The sequence below is a fragment of the Symphodus melops genome, assembly GCF_947650265.1.
Source record: "Symphodus melops genome assembly, chromosome: 14".
Lineage (NCBI taxonomy): Eukaryota > Metazoa > Chordata > Actinopteri > Labriformes > Labridae > Symphodus > Symphodus melops.
The window spans coordinates 2,695,223-2,720,149 of NC_136704.1; the positions used below are offsets into that span (position 1 = coordinate 2,695,223).

Sequence of the window (24,927 nt, forward strand, 5' to 3'; positions counted from 1 at the left end):
AGAAACGGTGAGGTTCAGTGAAATGGAAAGGAAGAGAGGGAGGAGAGTTGACTTTAAAAGGTAATGTTATTGTTATGATAATTGAAACATTTTTGTGGTCTGTTTCTGTGAAATCATGTGACCTCAGGTGCCCTCCCACTGCTGATATAAACTCTGCTCTCTCTCCTCAACATCAGACCGCTGACTCTGAGAGCTGAGCGACAGGTTAGAACACTTTAAAACACAGACTTACAAACAAAGAGAAGAGATAACAGCAGATTGAAATACACGGGAACAAAGACAAACTGACGTTAAGATCGATATGAAGCAACATTCAGTGAAATTGTTTAATAAATGTTTACATGAAGGGGGAGGAGCTGAGCGAGTTTGTTCACTCGTTAAGAGCTGATAATATCAAGATGGCAGCTGACAGGACGTCGAGGTCACTTGCTTGTTTTTTTTCATTACAGAGAACCAATCAGCTGCCCCCTCCTCCAGCTCATCTGAAGACGTAACCATGGCAACGTAAGTGATATATTTCGTTAACACAGAGGTGTTTTAGTGTTTATTATTGGATTGTTGGAATACAAATCCTGCTTTGTCACATTTGACCGCGTGTTGTCAGAAAGTTTTGACTGTGATGCACTACGTAGCTCATCGCTCTGTGTACATACTTGTTGTTCCAACATTAATATTTGATTACCTTCAAAATCCTGCTCCTCACACATAAAGCCCATGAACACCAGACCCCTCCTACCTCACTGATATCCTTCACCATCACACTTCCCCCTTGCCTCAGACTCTTGCCTCAGGGAAGGAGCCGACCCCTATCTTCAGATGCCAACATCTTTTATCTGCCTTACAGAACTGAGCACTGAACCTGCTGGGTCAGAGTCTCCTACACAGCTCCCTCCCTCCCCCAGGAACTCTTCACACACATTCAACACTGACCGGCCCAACTACATTCCAATCATTCAAGACTCACCTGTTAAAAATAGTACTTAAAGTTTAGTAATTGTGTTGTTGTTATATGACCTGTGTGGGATGTTTGTGAATTGGTTCAGGTGACTTTACCTCTGTTCACTTCCTGTCAGTACTTGTGTGTCCAGTTGGACTTAAAGCTGATTGTTTGCACTTACTGACATGGTTTGCTTGTGTTGTACTTTCTGTCTTATGTACGTAGCTTTGGATTAAAGCGAATTGTAGAACTGTAGGAATAAAGGAGAGAGAAATCTGAACTGATAAGATCATTGAAAAAATACAAATGAAGAATCTCTTCAGGCAGGGTACGAATATGTTTTGGACATAAATAAAATAAATAAATATGGCGACAGCTTGTTCAGTTGTAGCAGCAGGAAAAAAAAAGACTTTGTACCACTTTTTTATGCATTGTGGGACTTCACACCTCCGTCCAGACAGGAGAAGCTGAACACCACTGTGCACAGGGCGGGAATCAGCATTAAAAATCCAATGAACGGGGTCTTTGAGTCCCTGAAAATCACTTTACCGTTCAGTCTGTAGCCTCCATAAGGGGAACTGAAAGGTGACTAGGTCTTCTTATAATAATCATTCAATGTTGAGATGGAGTCACATTCAGACTTATTGTTGTGAAAGCTTACCATGTGGTGTGAAAATGCATGAACTGCTTTTATTAAAAGATCCCATTTGGATCTCTTTATTCATGTATTCTGGTTTTTGATTGGATGTCTTCACCTCTCAACAGAAACACAACAACCAGGTATGACAACATCACCTGCAAACACCTGATCCGACCAGGATCTCCTGATGTCTACCAGCTGACACCAAAGAAAGAGAAGATTGGGACCATAACAAGAATGACTCTTGGTGAAAGAGATCCAACTAAAACACACAAAACCATCCTGCTTGTGGGAGAAACAGGAACAGGAAAATCTACTCTGATCAACGCTCTGGTCAACTACGCCATGGGAGTGAAGTGGTACGACAATGTCTGGTTTGAGATCGTAGAGAAGGAGGAGAGAGGTCAGACTGAAAGTCAGACATCAGATGTGATCGTGTACGATCTCTTTGGATTTGAAGATAAAACTCTGTCCTACTCTCTGACCATCATTGATACTCCTGGATACGGAGACACCAGAGGGACTGAATATGATGACGCCATCACAAATAGATTAGTTGACTTGTTCCGCTCAGAGGACGGAGTTTCTGAGATAAATGTCGTGGGTCTGGTGATGAAAGCGAGCGACAATCGCCTGAGTGATCGTTTCAGGTACGTCCTTGATTCAGTGACGTCTCTGTTTGGAAACAACATGGAGAACAACATTGTCTGTCTCATCACACACTCAAATGGAATAACACCTGACAATCTTCTTAAAGCCCTTGAAGAAGCAAACATCAAGTGTGCCAAAGATGAAGAGAATGACCCTGTTCACTTCCTGTTTGATAACCTTCGAAATAAAGAAAGGACGAACACAAAGAACAAAAGAACAAAGAACAAAAGAACAAAGAACAAAAAAGCCCATAAACATGCAAATGATGTATCAATGAAAGGAATGTCAGAGTTTGGAAAGTTTCTGTTAAAAACGCCTCCACAGCAGCTGGAGACAACTGTGGCCGTTCTGAACGAACGCATCAGACTGAACGCCTCGATCCAAAACCTGAAAGAGCGAGTTGAGCTGATTGAATCACAACAGAGAGAAATCCAACAGACTCAGAAAGCCCTAAAGACACATGAACAAGAGATGAAGCGCAACAAGAACTTCACTGTAGAAGTTGATGAGGTCTACAAAGATAAAGAACCAATCAGTGGTGGAATGAGGTGGTTGGTGTTCTATGAAGCAGCTTTGTGCTGTACAGTCTGTGAGGAGAACTGTCACTACCCTGGATGCTCGATGGCCTGGTATCCCAAAGACTGTGAGGTGATGAGTAAGGGTCTCTGCACTGTCTGTACAGGGAAATGCCCTGCGTCTGATCATGTGAAGGAAAAGTGGAGATATGTTCAGAAGACAAGGAAACGTCAGATAACTCTTCAACACGTGAAACAGAAGTATGACCAAGGTAAAGCAGACCGTGAAGAGAAAACAAGCCTTCTGGAAACACTTCAGAAGACAATGGACACACTGCTAGAGGACAAAGATCGATGGTTGGAACAGTCCTACGAGCATGTTCTCAGACTGGAGCAGATCGCTCTGAATGTTGATTCTCTGTCCACTCTTGTCCACTTGGACTTCCTGATTGAAAAGATGAAGGAGACCAGAGACGCAGAGAAGGTCCAGAAACTGGAGGAGATGAAGAGTCGAGTGAAGGGATCCACAACAGCGCTGTGGTACAAGTTCGGTAAACTGGCTGTAGCTGCTGGCAAAATGTTTCAGTAAGTGAAGAATATCATTTTGAGAAGCTCTGATTGAAACATGGTGTTCTTGTTGATACAGACTTTAAATCCTCACAAAGATTAAATCATAATATTAATGTTAGACACAAAATTAAACGTTATCACATTGTAAATCTAAAATTGGGGTAAGGGTTAGGGTTACTTCATTTGTGATTCCTTCCCCAGAAATTTTTGCCCACATCAGGAAGTAAAGCTTGGGACAGGGATATATCCAGAATGGGACAAGAATTAGACTGGGATGCAGTTTGGGTAAATGTTTCTGGTGCTTCTAAAAACCTAAATCATCAGTATATTCATTTGAAATGATGTCTGAGAGCATATCTCACACTGAGAATCAGACATTGAATGGGATTGGTACCTGACCTGTATTGATCATTCTGCTCCCAGAGAACAGTTGACTCTTTTATACATGTTGTGTCCGGGCGTGTTACTCTCCAAAAACCAATCAGAGTAAAACTAATTATAACACAATGTGAAGAAACATACCTGGAACAAGACAGATCCTCACCAGGTACAGGCTCAGTGACCACAAACTAGCAAACAGGAAGACACAAGAAACCATGACAACCAAAAGAAAACAGACCATGTGGTCAGGTGAGGTGGAGACAGAGATGCACGTTCTCCTACATTGTAAACGAACTGATGAAAGGAGGAACTTTTATTTGATCAACTTGAACTCTGTCATCACAGATTACAAAGAGCTGAATGAGCTCTCCAAGATACAAAGACTCCTGAGAGAAGGAGACAGGACACATCCTGCTGCCTCCATATCTTTATACAGGACACAACCTGAGAGAATGAGCAACACACATTCCCACACACAAACAAATTTAACATGTACACACACAACCACAGATACTTAGACAAATTAAAAACAAACACAAAAATCAAATTAAACACACAAAACCCACCTATACACACTTGTGTTAATCTAATACACACACGCTATAAAACAAAACATTATTATTATTATTATTATTATTATTACTCCTGTCAAAATACTGTTGTTATTATTAGTTATTGTTGTTACTTTTAATTTGTTCGTTATTATTATTCATGGTTATTATAATAATTACATTATTTTTTAACAATCACCTTAATATTGTCCTGTCACCGTTACATAATTCAATCAAAACCTACTGTAAACTCAATAGTGTCACTGGGTTAGGACCTTAATTTCCCCAAAATAAATCAAAAGAGCACTGGATGAAATTAAATACAGACTTTACTCCGTTTTTAACAAAAAAAAACCAAACCAAATGTCATTGCCACAGAAAAACAATAATGTCCTCCTTTAACAGTCAAGAAAAACATTTCCAAGTCCACTGAAAGGGATCCGGAAGGGGAAAAAAGTATACTCCACAAAAAAAGGAAACAAAAAAAACCCTATTCGTTTGGCACTCACCGGTCTGGCAGCCTACTTCCTTTTTTGAGATTGTCCAGGGAAAATCAGGTCTCTTTTTGCGACGTCCGGTCCTCCCAACTCCAACAAAAAAAACCCTGTCCAGGAGGAAACACCGCGACTTCCAAAAACACTTATTCCCTCATCTTCATCCAGTAAAAAACCATCTCTCTTCAGCCACACCGTCCCACTGCTCACTCCTAACCAAACCAAAAAAAAAATCCCCTGCAAACATTTCCCCCTCTCCCTTTGTTCACCTCTGCTCCGCCCCCCTCACACACCTGTGTCTCCCTAGCTAATTACCGTAAATTCCGGACTATAAGCCGCTACTTTTTTCTCACACTTCGAGCACTGCGGCTTCTACTCCGGTGCGGCTAATGCATGGATTTTTTATGGGGGACAATGAGCTTCTGCCGCAAAAACATTTGACTTCGTCACGTCGGATCTTAATATCAGTCATTTTGCGCTTCATGCACGCACCCTCATCATGGAAAACACACGGAGAAATACATATGATGTAGCTTTCAAGTTAAAGGCGATCGACCTGGCTGTCAAAGAAGCTAACAGAGCTGCTGCACGTTAAGATGACACTGACAGAAACAACAGAGACTGAGGAAGTGAGTAATGAAGTCATTCTGAGGCAGTGAATGGATGGACTTTTTCTTGTGAAATATATTACGGTCATCTTTTTCATCAGCCGTGTTACAGACACCGTCGGCTAGGCTTCGTATTGTAACGGTTCATGTTGTAAAGTCAGTAGTTGATAATGTGTTCATAATTCCGATTATGTGGAGAGTCAGTGAATGCACCAGCGAGAACGTGTTGAGTGGCTGTATGAGAGAACGCTGGGGGAGACAGTTGGATTGTTACGGCAAGTTATGGTTTTGCTCTCTGCTGTAAACGGCGTGGTCACGGCCGACAGTGATCGGGTTATTAAAAGTTATTATTTGAACGCTCTCGTCGTCCTTTAACGTCCGTACGGACGCTACAGTATTTGCGGATGTTACCGGTAGCCTACGTCTGTGTAAATAGCTCTTGTTATAGCGTGGACACCTGCGGCTTATAATCAAGTGCGGCTTATATATGTACAAATACATTTATTTACTTATTTTTAGCCGGTGCGGCTTATATCCAGGTGCGCTCAATAGTACGGAATTTACGGTAGGTCGCCACTCCAGGCACACAGGCAGGGAGACAACACACACACACCCTCACACCCACAGGGACCTCCCTCACATTAGTGGCCATGTCACAATTTGTACCGTCTCTCTTGTCTTGTGATTGAACAAGAGCACTGGCAGCAAGTGTCAACATCTTTTTCACATTACGACTCTGAAGACCGTAGTAGTTGTTGTCCACAGGTTTAATAATGATCGAAGTTGTGAAACTATAAATAAAACATAAAACAATAGATGACTTAAATGTACTCATACAGAGTCCTTGACATGCATACGCTGTTCACAGCAGTACCAAATAACTTAAAGCAAGCCTAAACAGTGCAAAGTTACAACATTTTAAAAACAGCATAAAATACAGTAAACTTAACAAATATCTGCATGTACTTAAAGATAAATATCATATAAACAATATACATACAGACAATGCCTCGAAAGTCAAAGGATGAAGGCACATGGCGAAGGATTGTGGAAAGTGTCAGCAGCAGGTGATCGTGATGAGCAATGTAACTACTTCCTGTCACATGACACCTGAAACCTAACTTAAAGTCAACCACTCGGGGGCAGATAACACACAAAGTTACAGCTGTAACGGAACATTATTTGTTCTTTGATGCTTTGGTAATATATTTACATGTTCAAGCCAATAAACAGCTTTGAATTAAGAGAGAGCAGAACTTTTAAGGCAGGTACACAGGGCTTCCAGGTAAAGTCTGTGGTTCTGGTCGGTACTGCTCGGAGCTTGTTGAAGGTTTTGTTGTCAGATTTAACATGTTGAACTGGTGGTGACCAGTTGGAGACCAGTTGTACCATGTTTCTATCAAGTCGTGGTCGTTATGAACGCGTTCAGAACATCATGGTGAAAGAGTGTAAACATCCCATTTGTGTTTCCTCAACATTAAGTTTTCTGCTTTGTGTGAAAAATATCAGACTGCTGCCACCTGCTGGTAAGGAGTGGTATTGCCTCTTTGCAGTAGGCTGAGATCAGTTTAATGCATTTAAAAACATTCATGTGATTTTAGCCCAATGTGTCATGGTCACTCCACCAAAGCCGATGCAATCTGCACATCTATCAGACCACCACTTTCTCTTACCAGAAATAAGAGACGGCGGAGAGTTAACTCTTCAAAAGTAGTGTTTTTTTGCTATGATAAATCAAACATTCCTGCGGTCTGTTTCTGTGAAATCATGTGACCTCAGAGCGCCCTTCCACTGCTGACATAAACTGTGCTCTCTCTCCTCGACATCAGACCTCTGCCTGACTCTGAGAGCTGAGCGACAGGTTAGAACACTTTAAAACACAGACTTACAAACAAAGAGAAGAAAAATACAAATATGTTTTGGACGTAAATAAATACAAGTGTGCAAATTTGGTTACAGCTTGTTCCGTTCAGTGGTAGCAGCAGTAAAAAAGCTGTTTTTGTACCACTTTGTTTCACAGCGTGGGACTTTCCACCTCCGTCCAGACAGGAGAAGCTGAACACCACTGTGCACAGGGCGGGAATCAGCATTAAAAATCCAATGAACGGGGTCTTTGAGTCCCTGAAAATCACTTTACCGTTCAGTCTGTAGCCTCCATAAGGGGAACGGAAAGGTGACGAGGTCATTTTCTTCAATTCAATCAATGTTGAGATGGAGTCACATTCACACTTATTGTTGTTAAAAGGTTACCATGCAGGAACTGCTTTTATTTTTATTTTTTATTTTTTATTTTTTTGTGATTAAAAGTTTTTATTCATTTTCCAATTTTTTCCAACAATGAACAATACAACAAGACAAACATACCTCAAAATAAAATGACAACGTTTTCAAATACATAAACGCCTGCGCATGTACAATACATACAAGTGCTCACACATATGCATACTGATGTACCTGCGCCTATACACGCACATCAAGAAAGCCAAACTACATAAAACACAACACAAATGGCAGATAATATGAGAATTAATAAAAAAGAAAGAAAAAACGATATCAAGTCTACATTAATGTCAGGGTCCCTTGATAAATGAAATGTAATCCCCCCACTTGGCTCCAAATCTCTCAACCTGGTTCAGTAATCTAAAAGAGAGACGCTCATAAACTGCCACAATGCCCAACTGTGAGAACTACACCCTGACCGGTGCTAATGTTGTCGTCTTCCATTCTGTGACTATAGGTTTCCTTCCCAGCATGAGGGCTGTTTGTACCCACTCTGCTTGTGCTGAAGGGAGGGCTTTTAGAGGGAAAGGATCGCCTAGGATGAACAGGCTCGGGCAGAAGGGAATATTTACTTTGAGGATCAGTTTAATGTTTTCATGAATAGCTGACCAAAATGTTTGTACCAGTGGACAGGACCACAACATATGGAGGAGTGTACCAATACTCCTCCCACACCTCCAACAATCCGGGCTATCCCTCAATTTCACCCTATGAAGCCTAGAGGGCGACCAGTACATCCTGTTTAGTATTTTGAATTGTACCAGTCTAGTTCTAAGTTCTCGCAATGTTTTCTTACAATTCTTTAAAATACTGCTGCATTCGTCCTCTGTAAATGACCGTCTAACATCAGAGTCCCAAGCCGACTTTAGGTTAGCACTCTTGCTAGTAGTGCTTTTAAGTAATAAAGAGTAGTATTTGGAGGCCTCACGGCCTGTACCAAATATTTTTATTATACAAGATAGAATGTTGAAGCTAGGGGGGCTCTTGAGGTGGAACCAAAGGTTTGAGAAAGAAGATGTTGTAATTAGAACTGCTGCTGATGCAGGCCGAACTGCTGTGCTAGTACTGTAAAAGATTTCAGTATGCCTCCCTCATGTAGATCTCCGAGCACCAGAATACCTTTTTCCACCCATTGCTTCCATAAGAATGGCTTATTTTCTATTTTTAGCTTGGGATTCAACCAGAGACTTGCAGATAAATTCAGGTGGGGATTCTAATTAAGTTTAATAGAAACCCTTTTCCAGATCCATTGTATATTCGTAAGAATTGTGTGGGCTCGAACCTCCCCAGGCAGTGCAGCTGTGATGAGGTGGATGGGTGGCAGTGGATGACAAAGGTCCTTTACAAAGTGAAACCAGGGAGGGGCACGTTCAGGGGGAAGGCACCAGTGTGCAAGGTGTCCAGGGCCAAAGGCATGATAGTACAATAGTAAATTCGGGATGCCCAAACCTCCCTCTACAACCGTTTTTTGTAATTTCGATAAATGAAGCCTTGGACGCTTACTATTCCAGAGGAATCTATTAAAAAGCACATCTAGCTGCTTGAAATATTTTAGGGGGATTCTGATTGGAAGTGCCTGGAGAAGGTAATAAATCTTGTGTGCACAAGTCATTTTCAGTACATTAGCTTTCCCCCATAATGATAGGAATAAAGGGACCCATCTTACAATATCTGCTTTGAGTTGGTCTAGCAGGGGGTCCATGTTGACTTTAGCTAGGTCAGGAACTGCTTTTATTAAAAGATCCCATTTGGATCTCATTGTCCATGTTTTCTGGTTTTTGATTGGATGTCTTCACCTCTCAACAGAAACACAACAAACAGGTATGACAACATCACCTGCAAACACCTGATCCGTCCAGGATCTCCTGATGTCTACCAGCTGACACCAAAGAAAGAGAAGATTGGGACCATAACAAGAATGACTCTTGGTGAAAGAGATCCAACTAAAGTACACAAAAACATCCTGCTTGTGGGAGAAACAGGATCAGGAAAATCTACTCTGATCAACGCTCTGGTCAACTACGCCATGGGAGTGACGTGGAACGACAATGTCTGGTTTGAGATCGTAGAGAAGGAGGAGAAGGAAAAGAAGAAAGATCAGTTTGATAGTCAGACATCAGATGTGATCGTGTACGAGCTCTTTGGATTTGAAGATAAAACTCTGTCCTACTCTCTGACCATCATTGATACTCCTGGATACGGAGACACAAAAGGGATTGAACATGATGACGACATCACAAATAGATTATCTGACTTGTTCGGCTCAGGGGACGGAGTTTCTGAGATGAATGTCGTGGGTCTGGTGATGAAAGCGAGCGAGAATCGCCTGAGTGATCGTTTCAGGTACGTCCTTGATTCAGTGACGTCTCTGTTTGGAAAAAACATGGAGAACAACATTGTCTGTCTCATCACACACTCAAATGGAATAACACCTGAAAATGTTCTTAAAGCCCTTGAAGTAGCAAACATCAAGTGTGCCAAAGATGAAGAGAATCAGCCTGTTCACTTCCTGTTTGATAACCTTCAAAATAAAGAAAGGACGAACACAAAGAACAAAAGAGCCCTAAAACATGCATATGATGTATCAATGGAAGAAATGTCAGAGTTTGGAAATTTTCTGTTAAAAACGGCTCCACAACAGCTGAGGACAACTGTGGACGTTCTGAACGAACGCATCAGACTGAACGCCTCGATCCAAAACCTGCAAGAGAGAGTTGAGCTGATTGAATTAAAACAGAGAGAAATCCAACAGACTCAGAAAGCCCTGAAGACACATGAACAAGAGATGAAGAGCAACAAGAACTTCACTGCAGAAGTTGATGAGCCTTACAAAGTTAAAGAAGATATCAGCAGGGGTGGAATGAGGCTGTTGTTCTATAGCGGAGCTGTGTGCTGTACAGTCTGTAAGGAGAACTGTCACTACCCTGGATGCTCGATGGCCTGGTATCCCGAACACTGTCAGGTGATGAGTAAGGGTCGCTGCACTGTCTGTACAGGGAAATGCCCTGCGTCTGATCATGTGAAGGAAAGGTGGAGATATGTTCAGAAGACAAGTAAACGTCAGATAACTCTTCAAGACGTGAAAGAGAAGTATGATCAAAGTAAAACAGACTGTGAAGAGAAAACAAGTCTTCTGGAAACACTTCAGAAGACAATGGACAAACTTAAAGAGGACAAAGCTCGATGGTTGGAAGAGTCCTATGAGCATGTTCTCAGACTGGAGCAGATCGCTCTGAATGTTGATTCTCTGTCCACTCTTGTCCACTTGGCCTTCCTGATTGAAAAGATGAAGGAGAACGGAGACACAGAGAAGGTCAAGAAACTGGAGGAGATGAAGAGTCGAGTGAAGGGATCCACAACAGCGCTGCGGTACAAGTTCGGTAAACTGGCTGTAGCTGCTGGCAAAATGTTTCAGTAAGTGAAGAAGATCATTTTGAGAAACTCTGATTTGAACATCGTTTTCTTGTTGATAGAAACTTTAAATCCTCAGAAAGATTTAATCATAATATTAATGTTAGACATGAAATTAAATGTAATCACATTGTAAATCTAAAATTCCTTCCCCAGAAATATTTGCCCACATCAGGAATGAAAGCTTGGGACAGAGATATATCCAGAATGGGACAAGAATTAGACTGGGATGCAGTTTGGGTAAATGTTCCTGGTGCTTCTAAAAACCTAAATCATCAGTATATTCATTTGAAATGATGTCTGAGAGCATATCTCACACTGAGAATCAGACATTGAATGTGATTGGTACCTGACCTGTATTGTTCATTCTGCTCCCAGAGAACAGTTGACTCTTTTATACATGTTGTATCCGGGCGTGTTACTCTCCAAAAACCAATCAGAGTAAAACTAATTATAACACGATGTAAAGAAACATAACTGGAACAAGACAGATCCTCACCAGGTACAGGCTCAGTGACCACAAACTAGCAAACAGGAAGACACAAGAAACCATGACAACCAAAAGAAAACAGACCATGTGGTCAGGTGAGGTGGACACAGAGATGCACGTTCTCCTACATTGTAAACGAACTGATGAAAGGAGGAACTTTTATTTGATCAACTTGAACTCTGTTATCACAGACTACAAAGAGCTGAACACACACACACACACACACACACACACACACACGCACGCACACACACACATGCAAACACACTTGTGTTAATCTTATACATATGCTTTAAAACAAAACATTATTATTAGTACTCCTGTTAAAATACTGTTATTATTAGTTATTATTGTTACTTTTGATTTGTTATTATTCATGGTTATTATTATTGCATTATTTGTTCTTTCATGCTTTGGTAATATATTTACATATCCAAGCCAATAAAGAGCTTTGAATTAAGAGAGAGCAGAACTTTTAAGGCAGGTACACAGGGCTTCCAGGTAAAGTCTGTGGTTCTGGTCGGTACTGCTCGGAGCTTGTTGAAGGTTTTGTTGTCAGATTTAACATGTTGAACTGGTGGTGACCAGTTGGAGACAGACAGTCAGTCAACAAGGCATGAAGAGGGCGTTTATAGAAGTCTCTTCTCATGTTACGCCTGTACCATGTTTCCATCAAGTCGTGGTCATTATGAATGCGTTCAGAACATAATGATGAAAGAATGTAAACATCCCATTTGTGTTTCCTCAGCTTCAAGTTTTCTGCTTTGTGTAAAAAATATAATACTGCTGCCACCTGCTGGTAAGGAGTGGTATTGCTTGTTTGCAGTAGGCTGAGATCAGTTTGAACAGCGTGATGACGGCGGACAGAACACAACACAGCAGTGGTTTGCGATGCAGCTCGTTGTCAGTTTGAAGGTTAGCAGCTTTTAGAAAGTAAAATATCTTTTGACGGTGAATCAAACTTTAACTTTTAAAATCAAGTTTTCTTTGTTTTGATTTTTGGAGAAGTTTCTAAATGTGTGTTTGAAATCAAATATTTAGCCGACATAAACGTTCTGATTCATGTTGATGATATTTTCAGTGATCTATGTTTTATATGTAATCTAATCTACATTTATTGAATCTGTAATAATGTGTTTTTGAGGAATCAGTTTGCTCAGCATGTCTTCATCTCATCTGCAACTTTCTGTTTTTATTCTTCAATAAAATATATTTTTATCAATCAGACGGCTTCGTTCTATTCTGACCACAAAGTCAAAGATTCAAAGAGTAAACCAACACGACCATTTTAACTGTTTTTGAAAAAATATTTGATAACTAATAGACTGTTTAAAGCTCTGCTGATAAGGATTCGATGGTTCAACAGCTTCATTTAAAGAAATTATCATAACTCATTGACAGTCAAACCTGAGCTTCAGATTTTGCAGTCAATGATGTCATCATCATTAAGACATTAATGTGATCTTTGCCCAATGAGTGACGGTCAGACCACCACAACAACCACAATCTACACATCTGTCAGACCACCACAGCAACCACAATCTACACATCTGTCAGACCACCACAACAGATACAATCTATGAGGATGGAGAGTAGACAGAGGAGAGGAGGAGGTCATGTGTGACTTTAAGGAGGACTGTTTCAGTGCTATGCTGGATACACAATCCAGATTGAAATTGTTCGTTGAGGGTGTTGTTAGTGAAATGTGAAATGGGGAATTAATTTGATTTGGGTGGCTACAGCATGTCCAAGGATCTCAGAGAGGAGTCCAGGTTTCTTTAGGGGGGGTGATGGCAGCCAGATTGAGAGACAGAGGGACAGTGGAGGAGCTGAGAGAGGAGTTTATAATTCTAGTGATAACAGTTTAATGAGGGAGGATGGGATGGTGTCTAAAATGCATTCGGAGGATTTCCTGGTTGAGATGATTTTTGACAGATCAGCTTGGGAGATGGGAGAACATTTTGAGAGAGGAGAGGTATTAAGAGGAGTGGAGGGCAGGGAGGAGGCATGGGACATATGGAGACAGAAAACCAGTCACACTTACATTCACACCGAGGGCGAATTTAGAGTCAGGAATTAAAATAACAAGCATGTGTTTGAACTGTGGGAGGAAGCTGGAGTACGAGAAGAGAACATACGCTGACCCTAACCCAACCAGGAACCTTCTTGCTGTTAGGTCACAGCACTGCTCAACCATGCAGCCCCAAGACAGTCATCTGTGTTAAAGGAAGTTTTGTTACTGTGATGTGTTCATCAGGCCACTAGATGGAGACAGTGATTCAAAACCTTGCTGCTTGGTGATCAGACCACCATTTCAAAGAATTATTTGCTGTACATTTATTCGTCTTTAGAACAACATTAAACAAACGTTTTTAGACACGGAGTGATGAATAAGTAAGAAATGCACACAAAAAAGCTGATTAATGGCTTTTCATAGATAAACAGTTACACAAGCTTGTTGAAAATTTAACAAGATCAGCAACAAAATATTTTGTTGCTTTTGAGAGAGAGAGAGAGAGAGAGAGAGAGAGAGAGAGAGAGAGAGAGAGAGAGAGAGAGAGGGGAATGACCTGCTGAAAAGGAACGACAGGATGGATTCAAACCCAGGCCGACAGCTCATCACCGCTTTCAATGACCCAAACTTCAACTTTCACTTTTCAAAAAAGGAGCCAAAAGATTCATGTGAAAAGAATCCATTTATGAAACATTTAAATCAATTACATGTCAAAGAAAAGGGTCTCTGACTGTTGTTGGCCTTCTTGTAGTCCCTGGAAGGGGTGCTGGACGGTGTGCTCCGACTGGGGACTCCATTGTTCTACTGGGGGACTTCAACGCTCATGTGGGCAACAACAGTGAGACCTGGAGGGGGGTGATTGGGATGAACGGCCTCTCTGATCGGAACCAGAGCAGTGTTCTGTTATTGGACTTCTGTGCCAGTCACAGTTTGTCCAAAACAAACACCATGTTCAAGCACAGGGATGTCCATAAGTGCACGTGGCACCAGGACACTCTAGGCCGGAGGTCGATGATAGACTTTGTGGTCGTGTCATCTGACCTCCGGCCGTGTGTCTCGGACACTCGGGTGAAGAGAGGGGCTGAGCTGTCAACTGATCACAACCTGGTGGTGAGTTGGATGCGCTGGCAGGGGAGGAAGCCGGTCAGACTCGGCAGGCCCAAACGTGTAGTGAGGGTCTGCTGGGAACGTCTGGCTGAACCCTAAAAGGTACTGTCTCCTGGGGTCAGACCTCTGTTTCGCTCCAAGTTCTGGTGGATTCTGGAGCAGATGACAATTTTATTGACTCCTGTTTTGTTTCCCAGCACTACTTACCATCTGAGCCTCTTCCCAGACCTAAGGACATGTTCGCTCTCAACAGTAGACTCCTCGCCCGTATCACTCACCACACTGGCCCTATCATCTTGGTTATGTCCGGTAACCATCATGAGACCATTTCGTTATTTGGTCTTCCACATCACCACTCGTGTTAGGCCTCCCCTGGCTTCAGCTCCACTGCCCACCCATAGACTGGTCTACGCTAACCATTACTAATTGGAGTCTGTTCTGTCATTCCCACTGCTTACACTTTGCGATACCCACCACTGCCACTACCACACCTAGCCCTCCAAAACCGGTTGATCTGTTGTCCATTCCATCTGAACATCATGACCTCCAGGAGGTTTTTAGTAAGGACCGTGCTTTATCACAGCCGCCTCACAGACTATACGATTGTGGTATAGACCTTCTCTCCGGTGCGTCTCTACCGTCCAGCAGACTTTACAACCTCTCCAGGCCTGAAAGGGAGGCCATGGAGAAGTACATTTCTGACTCTTTAGCTACTGGACTCATCCGCCCTTCTTCCTCTCCAGTAGGGGTGGTATTTTTCTTTGTAGAAAAGAAAGACAAGACTTTGCGGCCCTGTATTGATTATAGGGGACTTAATGACATCACCGTAAAGAATAAGTACCCTCTTCCTCTCATGGACTCTGCCTTCGGCCCCCTCCACAAAGCCACCATCTTAACCAAGTTGGACCTCCGAAACGCCTACCACTTGATGAGAATTAAGAAGGGAGACGAGTGGAAGACTGCATTTAATACACCTTTGGGGCATTTCGAGAACCTTGTAATGCCTTTTGGGTTGACTAATGCCCCTGCCGTCTTCCAGGCACTCATTAATGATGTTCTCCGCAACATGCTCAACAGGTTTGTATTTGTGTACTTAGATGACATCTTGATTTTTTCCCAGTCACTTCAGGAGCATGTCCAGCACGTTAAACTTGTGTTGCAAAGACTATTAGAGAACAGACTCTATGTAAAGGCTGAAAAGTGCGAGTTTCATGTGTCCTCAGTCAGTTTTCTTGGTTTTATTGTGGAGAAGGGGAAAATCAAGACCGACCCTACCAAGGTTCAGGCAGTGGCCGAATGGCCCACTCCTACAACAAGAAAGCAACTTCAAAGATTCCTAGGATTTGCCAATTTCTATCGAAGGTTTATCCGCGATTATAGTAGAGTTGCTACACCACTGACCAAGCTAACCTCGGTGAAGGTTCCCTTCATTTGGTCTTCTGCAGCAGAAGGGGCTTTTGTTAAATAAAAGAGTTTATTTTCTTCAGCTCCTGTTTTGTCTCACCTTGACCCCTCTGGTCAGTTTGTTGTTGACGTTGATGCCTCGGACTCTGATGTTGGGGCTGTTCTCTCCCAAAGCTCTGCCGCTGATCAGCAAACTTGCATCCCTGTGCCTTCTTCTCCCGACGTCCCACTCCCGCTGAGAAGAATTATGATGTGGGGAACCGTGAGCTGCTGGCTGTCGTGTTGGCTTTGCAGGAGTGGCGGCACTTGCTGGAGGGTTCAACTCATCCCTTTGTGGTATGGGCAGACCACAAGAAAACTCTCCTACCTTCATTCTGCCCACAGGCTCAATCTACGCCAGGCTCGCTGGGTTCTGTTCCTGGGATGCTTCAACTTTACCCTCACTTACCGCCCAGGCTCTAGGAACGTTAAGCCTGACGATCTGTTTCGGCAGTTTTCTCCACCTGTTGAGGATGTCTCGCAGTCCTCTTGTGGGGTGGGGGCAGCTCATTGGGAGGTTGAAAGGTTGGTCCAGGAGGCCCAAGGGAATCACCGGACTCCTGTGGATTGTCCGCCTGGTCAGCTGTTCGTTCCTCCGGCTGCTAGGTCGGAGGTTCTTCAGTGGGGACATGGGTCCAAGATCGCCTGCCATCCGGGTTTTCATCGGACCCTGTGTCTCCTACGACAACGCTTCTGGTGGCCGTCCATGTCAGCGGACACTAAGGAATATGTTTCAGCCTGCTCAGTTTGCGCCTGCAGGTGTCACACCATGCTGTATCTGGTCTGCTTCGTCCCTTCCCTACTCCTCACAGACCTTGGTCCCACATTGCCGTAGATTTCGTCACAGGCCTACCTCCGTCTGAAGGTAATACCACCATTCTGACTATTGTTGACAGATTCTCTAAGATCTCGCACTTTGTTCCCCTGTCTAAGTTGCCTTCTGCCCTGGAGACGGCCTCTCTGCTCACCCTGCATGTTTTTAGACTCCATGGTATTCCTCAGGACATTGTTTCGGACAGAGGTCCGCAATTCTTAGCGCAGGTTTGGAAGGCATTATGTCAGGTTGGGGGCGTTGGTCAGCCTGTCCTCCAGGTACTACCCCCAGACCAACGGCCAGACAGAGCGGACTAACCAGGACTTAGAATCGGCACTTTGTTGTGTCACTGCTCGGTTTCCTGCTTCCTGGTCCACCCATCTCCCCTGGATCGAATACGCCCACAATTCCCTGGTGTCATCAGCCACAGGTATGTCCCCTTTTATGGCAGCTAACGGTTTCCAGCATCCACTTTTTCCAGCTCAGGAGGCAGAAGTGGCAGTTCCTTCTGTTCAGGGGCATCTACGACGGGCACGACAGATCTGGCGCAAAGCCAGAGCTGTGCTCACCCGTACTGCTTTGGGGAACCAGTGACTGGCAGATCGTCACCGCACTCCTGCAATTACCAGCCAGGTCAAAAGGTATGGCTATCCGCTCGGGATCTCCCCCTCCAAGTGGAGTCCCGGAAACTGGCACCCAGGTACATTGGCCCGTATGAGATTGAGCGGGTTATTATTCCTTGCGTGGTCCGCCTAAGACTTCCCCCCTCGTTGAAGGTTCATCCTTCTTTCCATGTTTCACTCCTTAAACCTGTAAACTCAAGCACTCTCTGTCCTCCGGCTGAACCCCCTCCACCCCCCGGATCATTGACAATCCCCCTGCCTTTTCAGTCCGGCAACTTTTGGATGTGTTGAGGCGAGGCCGGGGCTTCCAGTATTTGGTGGATTGGGAGGGTTATGGGCCAGAGGAGCGTTCATGGATTTCTCGCTCCCTGATTTTGGACCTGTCGCTTATTAATGACTTTTATACTCGTTATCCTGACAAGCCTAGTAGGCCGCCAGGTAGGCCGCCAGTACCAGCCTGCCCTCACCTGCCTGCTCTTTTTGTTTTTCCCCGTTGGAACATTAAATATATTTTTGTGAAAACTATTTGGGTTTTTTGTCTGTCTCTACATTTTGGGGTCCGCCAAACGTAAACCTAACAATATTCTTATAACTATATATCTATACTCTCGTCAAAACTGCACAACATCTATTATACTTGTACTTATAACGTATTACTTTTAACGGTCAATACTGTTTACATAACCTTCTGATCACAAATGCCACTTTAAATTCATCACTGGTCACTTTAACATGCCATTTACTGCACAGTATAAATAAGATCTTTTTCATTGTCCGCTGAGTCCACTGTATATATCCCCGCCTTTCTACCTGGATTGTATTCATGTTTATGTTGTTATTTTATTCGATTTTTGACTCTTTGTTTTGATTCTGCACTGCTGCTGCTGTAACGCCTGAAATTCCCCATTGGGGATCAATAAAGTTATATCCTGTTCTAATATCCCCGATTTGAGATCGGAGCGGTCCCGACGAGAGCAGTCTTAACACACCGCACACAGCAGGATGATCTTCTAAGATTATCTTATGATGATCAGGGCGTCCTTAAGATTATCGGAAAGGGAGAATCGGGGCCAAAATCGGCGTAATTATCCTGCCGTGTGAACCAGGCTTTACCCAGATAAATGTTCAAAAACACTGAGGTGGATTTGTCCCCTTTAATATCTGATGATACAGTGAGGTCATGCTATGAATTAATTCAGTAGATATCTCACTGCCATGTTGCCTGTATCTATATTCTTGATTATTAATAATAATTAATATCCATACAAGGACACAGTCTGGGTCATTCTGCACTCTGATTGGATGAAACTTCATGACATTCTAGAACAGACGTGCAGGTGAGAATGCTCGGTTGCTAGGCAGCGTCTCCTGGTGCATCCTTTAAATCAAAACAACATTTGGACTCACTCATCATCCAAACAGCCAAGAGAAAGGTCACACAACTTTTATCTCGACGATTTGTCCCAAAAAGTTTCCGATTTGACTGAAAATTTCTTCATCCCGAGAAGAACGAAAGACTCCCAGAGGACAGAAAATAAACGAGCCACCGTCATGGAAAATGTGAGATTATAAACATTTTAGAACTTTTATTTGTTTTACTTTTAAATGTGTGTGGACGCTCAGTCATTAATGCTAGAATATTTACTACACGTGTACACGCTAAAGATGCACCAACACACGTGTTTTAGGCCTTCTGGGCAGGTTAGTAAATAATCTAACTCCACACGCTGTCAGTGATGCTAAGCTACGTCCTCCAGATGTAATATTGTGTTATAAAGTAAACACATCAACAAAATTAAGCATTTAAGAATACGTAAATATATTATTATAATTCTTATCTCAGCAGATTTGCAGGGACTTTACGTCGACTAAAATTAAATCGTTAAGGAGGATTTTATTTTGCATGAAGTCGATTATTTCCTTTATAAAGGCCCCTGATTATAAGTAATGTATACAAAGACTAGTTTTGTTTGATCTACATGATATAATCAAGTTGGTTATACTTGCAAATGTCATTGACAACATTGAAAAAATGGTGTAGTTTATACAAAGTTTAGTTTTGCTTAATCTACTTGACAAAATTACGTACACTTTACTTGGACTTTCTGTTTCATGTAAAAAAAAAAAAAGTAGTTTTAACAAAGAGTGATCTTGGGGTCGCCGTTGGCGCAGCGGCAGTGCGCGCGACCCCACGTATTGAGGCTCAGTCCTCGCGCGCGGGCGGCCCGGGTTCGCGTCCAGCCTGTCGCATGTCCCCCGCATGTCTCTCCCCACTCTCTCTCTCCCCTTTCCGACTCTATCCACTGTCCTCCCTCTATCAATAAAGGCAAAAAGGCCGAAAAACAAAAAAAAAACAAAGAGTGATCTTGCTTGATCAATATAAATAAATTATGCAAAAAGTAATTTTTTTTTTGTAAAGTAGATCTAGCAGAATATTTTTATCAGTGTAAGTGGAGCTTCATTAGCTGAATTTAGGGCTCATATTGAAGCGGTTGTTTTTATTTTGTGTACAACAGGTTGTAAAATGTGACTGAGTGTGATCAGACACACACATTCCTCCCAGAGTTTATAGATATGAGAAGTTCCTCTGGCCCGAGGTTTCTTTATTGAGAGCTTCTATATAATGACAGTGTTTGGCTTTTATATCAATGCTACGTACGAACACGTTGGACATATTCACAGCATCAACTCGAGTGTGCAGAATAACAAACAGAGGAGTTTAGAGCATGAGAAAAAACACCATTACACTGTGATTTCAGTTCCCACTCACAAATATGACATCCAGCACTTTTTGTATTGAAGGTGAACAAACTGAATTTTGCTGCTCTTTTATGTAAAGCTAAAAGACAGAGATCCAAACTCTCTGCCTCGTGTCATTGTAACATTTACATCATAGAGGTTTCATGTACGGTGTCTGTGTTGTTGTTGCAGTGTCCTGTCCACCTGAGAGACCATAACTACTGGAGGCGAAGAATCTCTGCACGCCGTGCGGAGAAGCCTGAAGCCAGCAGCACGAGGCCGCAGCCCTCTGCTGAAAACCTCCGTCAGAAGAGGAAGAGGAGCTCTGAGCCCCGTCCTCCTGCTCAACCTCCAGTGGAGACGGACTTCCTCTCCAGGCCTCTTTCTGCCACCATCCCACCTGCTGACCTGCCGGTGGCATCAAAGTTTCCCCGAAGCCTCCCGGCCTCCACCGAGGACCAGCCGAGCCCTCCTGACACGGGTCCTCTGACTGTTCACAACCGCTCAGTGGACGAGTTCCAGATCATCTACCATGAAGTGGCAGATGATCTCCTTCGGTATGTTTCCATAAAATAATGAATCACTCATTGCTAGAAATCTGAATTTTTGATTTATATTTAATTATTAATATTAACTGTATTGGTGTTCCCTCCTGTGCTCACAGATACAAGAGTGGCCGGGTTCGTCCCTACAGTTTAGACCTGGGACGTCGGCTCAAACAGAAGCTGTGGGAATCACTGGACCGTCCCTCTTTCACAGAGTCAGAGGACGAAGACGGACAGGTGAGTGTCGACGTGTCATACGGACGCGGCGTCTATCCTCCACTGTTTGATATCGACACGATTGGAGAGCCGAGTCCTGAACACTCGCCCAGTAAAAGAGCCAAGAAGTCAAACTAAAACGAAAGAAGATGCTGCATACAAAGACCAAAATGCAGCTGTAAATATTAGAATAGATTAATAGACTTTTAGTGACTTAGATTAAAGCTCTTAAATCAAGACTCCACCTTAAGCACCTCCTGGGATAAATACATTTGACAGCAAGCAGCAGGAGGATCTTCCATCCCTCTTAAAATCTAAACACTGCCATCAGTCCTCTGCTGCTAACACCTCCACCTGCACACAGCCAAATACAAATTCTCTACCTACAACCATTAGCTTTAGCTTAGCTCCACCTCCAAGCTCGAAGCTAGAACAACAATATTCACCTTATTGGTCAACTTGATACCTCTGCAAGAATCCTGCAGCTTCCTCCACCTGCAGGCTCTTACAGATAAGTGGATATCAAACCTCCAGCTAAGGAATCTGCATTAAAATATCACTACAAACTCCACCTGTAGATTCAAACAAATGACTCTAAAAGCCAACTTCTACACCAACTATGTCCTCTAACTCTTGTCTGCAACCTGCAAAGTCATCTTAGCTCGTTGCATCTGACAGAATCATCTATATTAATCCTCCATCTTGAAGCCTTTGCGAGCAGCCTGCAGTTTCCTCCACCTGCAGATACTGCTTGCTAAGAGCTACCATGACAACATCTAGAAACCAGTCTGCCTCCACCTGAGGATCTGAGGCCTCAAACTACAACACCAGTCTCTGATTCCTCAACCAAGCTTTACCTTCAACCTCTGTCAGAAACATGCAGCTTCCTCCACCTGCATCCTGGCAGACAGACTCATATCAAACCTCCACTGAGGGCCTTTGCAAGCAAATATCACCTCAACCTGCACAGGTGTATAACTGCACATGACCCTTGAAGCCAACTTTGACACCAGCTGTGTCCTCTAACTCCTGCAAGCAACCTGTAATGTCGTCTCTACTGGTTGCATCAGGCAGAAATATGCCACTAAGACTTCCACCTTGAAGCTTTTGTCAGCAACCTGCAGCTTCCTCCGTCTGCAGACAGACTGAGAGGAGCTTTATACTCTAACCACATCAAAGACTAAGACACAATGTAAAACCCAACCTGCAGCTTCCTGTCTGCAAAATAGAAAGCTGCACCCTGAAGCTGAACTTTTTAACTCTGCCAGTTCCTGCATTGTGTTTCCAACATGTTTAAAGAACTTATGTCACACATTTATGCCTTATTACATACATTATACACTTATGCCACACTATTTAGAGGAGTCAAGTACCGTCAGGATTTCAGACAGCAAGGTTCTGCAAGAGAGGGAATCCCAAACATCAAGGAGAAAGCAACAGCCGCTGCCTCAAGTAAGATGCAGCCTCATCTCCTACTTTAATATTCAGGGAAGATTAGCATTAGCTTGATTATTACTGAAATGTGACTGCTGTTATTTTAGATATCACTTCCTGTTGTGGTCACTTTATGCCTCCTGCAGCAAAGTTTCTCACTCTTTAATGTCATGTTGGATGTTTTTTTACAGACCACATCCTCAACACGTCACGTTCAGAGAGGACAGGATCAGCTCTGTGGTTTCTGAGGCCGGCGTCACAAACAGCGTGTTCACCATGAGGAGCATCTTCAGCCAGAAACATCGAACTTTGTCAATACAATCAAAAACTAAAGTAAGTCACAAATCTTAATAAAAACAAGAAAGTAACCAACTTTCTTCAACATTTTAGAAACTCACGAGCTTGGCAGAACTTTAACATTTATATGATCACATTTATTTCCAGTGTGCTCGCCTTGATGAATCTTCATCCCCTCCTCCTCTTCAACCATTAATTTACCATCACCGTCGCCTACACCTGCAGGAAGTGGAAGAAAGCTGCACTTTCGACCTCCACCTCAGAAATCTACTCGCTAAACCGGCCGCCATCAACCAGACCTCCAACTTCAGCTTTTAACGGTTAACCTGCAGAAACCTAAACACACATGAAGTCGATCAGACACAGTGTTCTGTTTTCATCAAGGACTTTTCAGTTTGAACACACTCGTTTGTGTGTGTGTGTGTGTGTGTGTGTGTGTGTGTGTGTGTGTGTGTGTGTGTGTGTGTGTGTGTGTGTGTGTACCTTCTAACTCCGGAGCCCAAGCACTGACACCTGCTCTGGGCCCGTTGTTACTGCCTCACGCCAAAGATTAAAATGTCAGAAAAATAACTAAAAATGAAAGAATCCAGGTTTTTATTTTTACTATTCATGTTGAATTTTAAGTGTGGAAACACGTTTTAGTGAAAATGTGTGATGAAGGATCTTTTAGCATAACATTTATAAGTGTTCTCAGTTACAGACTTGTTCTGTTTGTGTTGATTTAAAGGAGTAATATGTAACTCTGACACCTAGGGCCTGATTTACTAAACATGTGCAAACTTGATACCACCAGCAAAAAATGTGCTATCTGATTTACTAACAGCGTGCAGTGAGGATTGCGTCTTTCATATGAGCAAAACAACACGTGCTGTTCATTTAGTAATGAATATGCAAAACAAGGCGTTTCTGCCTCAGCGTGCAAAATACTGGGAGGAGAAAATGCAAAGAAGTTAAGTTAGTACACACAATGTGATTTACCAACACAGGCAAAAATTGCGGTGGTTGTGACGGTGTCTAAATTTAACACCTTTGAAAAGAACGTGCTAATCCAAGAGCCCCAGTGTGACGCACTGCAGGCTGCAGGTAGGAGGAGACATAGGCTCAATAAAAGACGTGTTAACATGTTTCAATGACAGAAACATAAATGGTATGCATTTATTTTGTATCTTGCTTCAATAATAGTTTAAAAGAAACGCCATGATTAAACTGTGAACATTCACAGCGTCTGCATTCTAAAGAATTTCAACATTGACATTATGTCGTCCTGTTTCCCTCTTCTCACCAACATTACATTTTAAACTGGACATTTCATTTTCTCGGGTTGCGTGTCTCTGGTTCGCTCCAGAGCGCGCTCGTCTCTTCACTCTACAGCCCCCCCCCCCTGCTGCTGCGCTGTGGGACGCTTGAACGGGGGGCTCACCATGCTTGTTCCCCCCAACTTCAGTACCTGTTGCCATGGCATTCATGTCCGATCAGACACAGCGCTGACCAGCTTCTGGTGCACGAGTGGCACACACACACTGAGCACCACTGCCACAGAGGACTCGCACCTCCTGCGCAATGTATTACAATTCATTCAAAAGAGGGAGGGAAGAAAAGAGAGGCCGTGTTTAATACCCAGGTTTTCTTATTAGCCACTTTTTCCTTTTGTTAAATTCATATTTATCTGCTATTACTTGAAAATACTGGACGTTCATTTGCCTCTAACTAATATCTATTTTGCGGTTGCAGTCGTCCAGCTTTCCGTCCAAACTCTCTGTGGCGTAAACCCGTAGAACACACAAAAACCTGACAGAAATACTACCGCCTCCACAAGGTTTGCACCTGACGTCATTCATGCAAATGTTCTTAGAAAATCCCCCGCAAAACGTCCACAAGCCAAACGTGCAAACTTTTGCAATGAACACGCAATTTATTACTCTTTAATTGAGGTCTTAGTAAATCAGACCCCTAGTGTTTAAAACGGGTACTACAGTCTAAATTCTAAACATTACAGAGAGCTATCTCAACATAGCGTGTTTCCTTCATGTCTGATAACAGAGGATCATTTTACTACTTCATTCACTACACAGCTGACTGAATGCACCTTTAAGTGTGGAGAGATTTCATTTCAGGGTAATAAAACATTTTGCTGTTATGTGCAGATCCGTTTTGGTGTGTGTGTCTC

At 42.9% G+C, this 24,927-nt stretch overlaps 2 protein-coding genes and 1 long non-coding RNA gene across 3 annotated transcripts; all 3 read left to right on the forward strand.

Annotated features, from left to right (window-relative positions):
- Nucleotides 1–9,413: 9,413 nt before the first annotated feature.
- Nucleotides 9,414–15,014, forward strand: LOC306835153 (uncharacterized protein; the record flags this gene model as incomplete). Its single annotated transcript, XM_079361581.1, has 2 exons — nt 9,414–10,589; nt 14,847–15,014. The coding sequence occupies 2 exons, from the start codon at nt 9,414–9,416 to the stop codon at nt 15,012–15,014; spliced, it is 1,344 nt and encodes a 447-aa protein (XP_079217707.1).
- A 3,992-nt stretch (nt 15,015–19,006) lies between these two features.
- LOC306835279 (uncharacterized protein) lies at nt 19,007–21,280 on the forward strand. Its single transcript, XM_079361738.1, has 3 exons — nt 19,007–19,089; nt 20,461–20,825; nt 20,933–21,280. The coding sequence occupies exons 1-3, from the start codon at nt 19,081–19,083 to the stop codon at nt 21,165–21,167; spliced, it is 609 nt and encodes a 202-aa protein (XP_079217864.1). The 5' UTR covers nt 19,007–19,080; the 3' UTR covers nt 21,168–21,280.
- A 1,124-nt stretch (nt 21,281–22,404) lies between these two features.
- On the forward strand, nt 22,405–23,530 carry LOC306835287. The gene is made up of 3 exons (XR_013780614.1): nt 22,405–22,481; nt 22,655–22,796; nt 22,908–23,530. It is a non-coding gene; the product is annotated as an uncharacterized lncRNA (long non-coding RNA).
- The last annotated feature ends 1,397 nt before the right edge of the window (nt 23,531–24,927 follow it).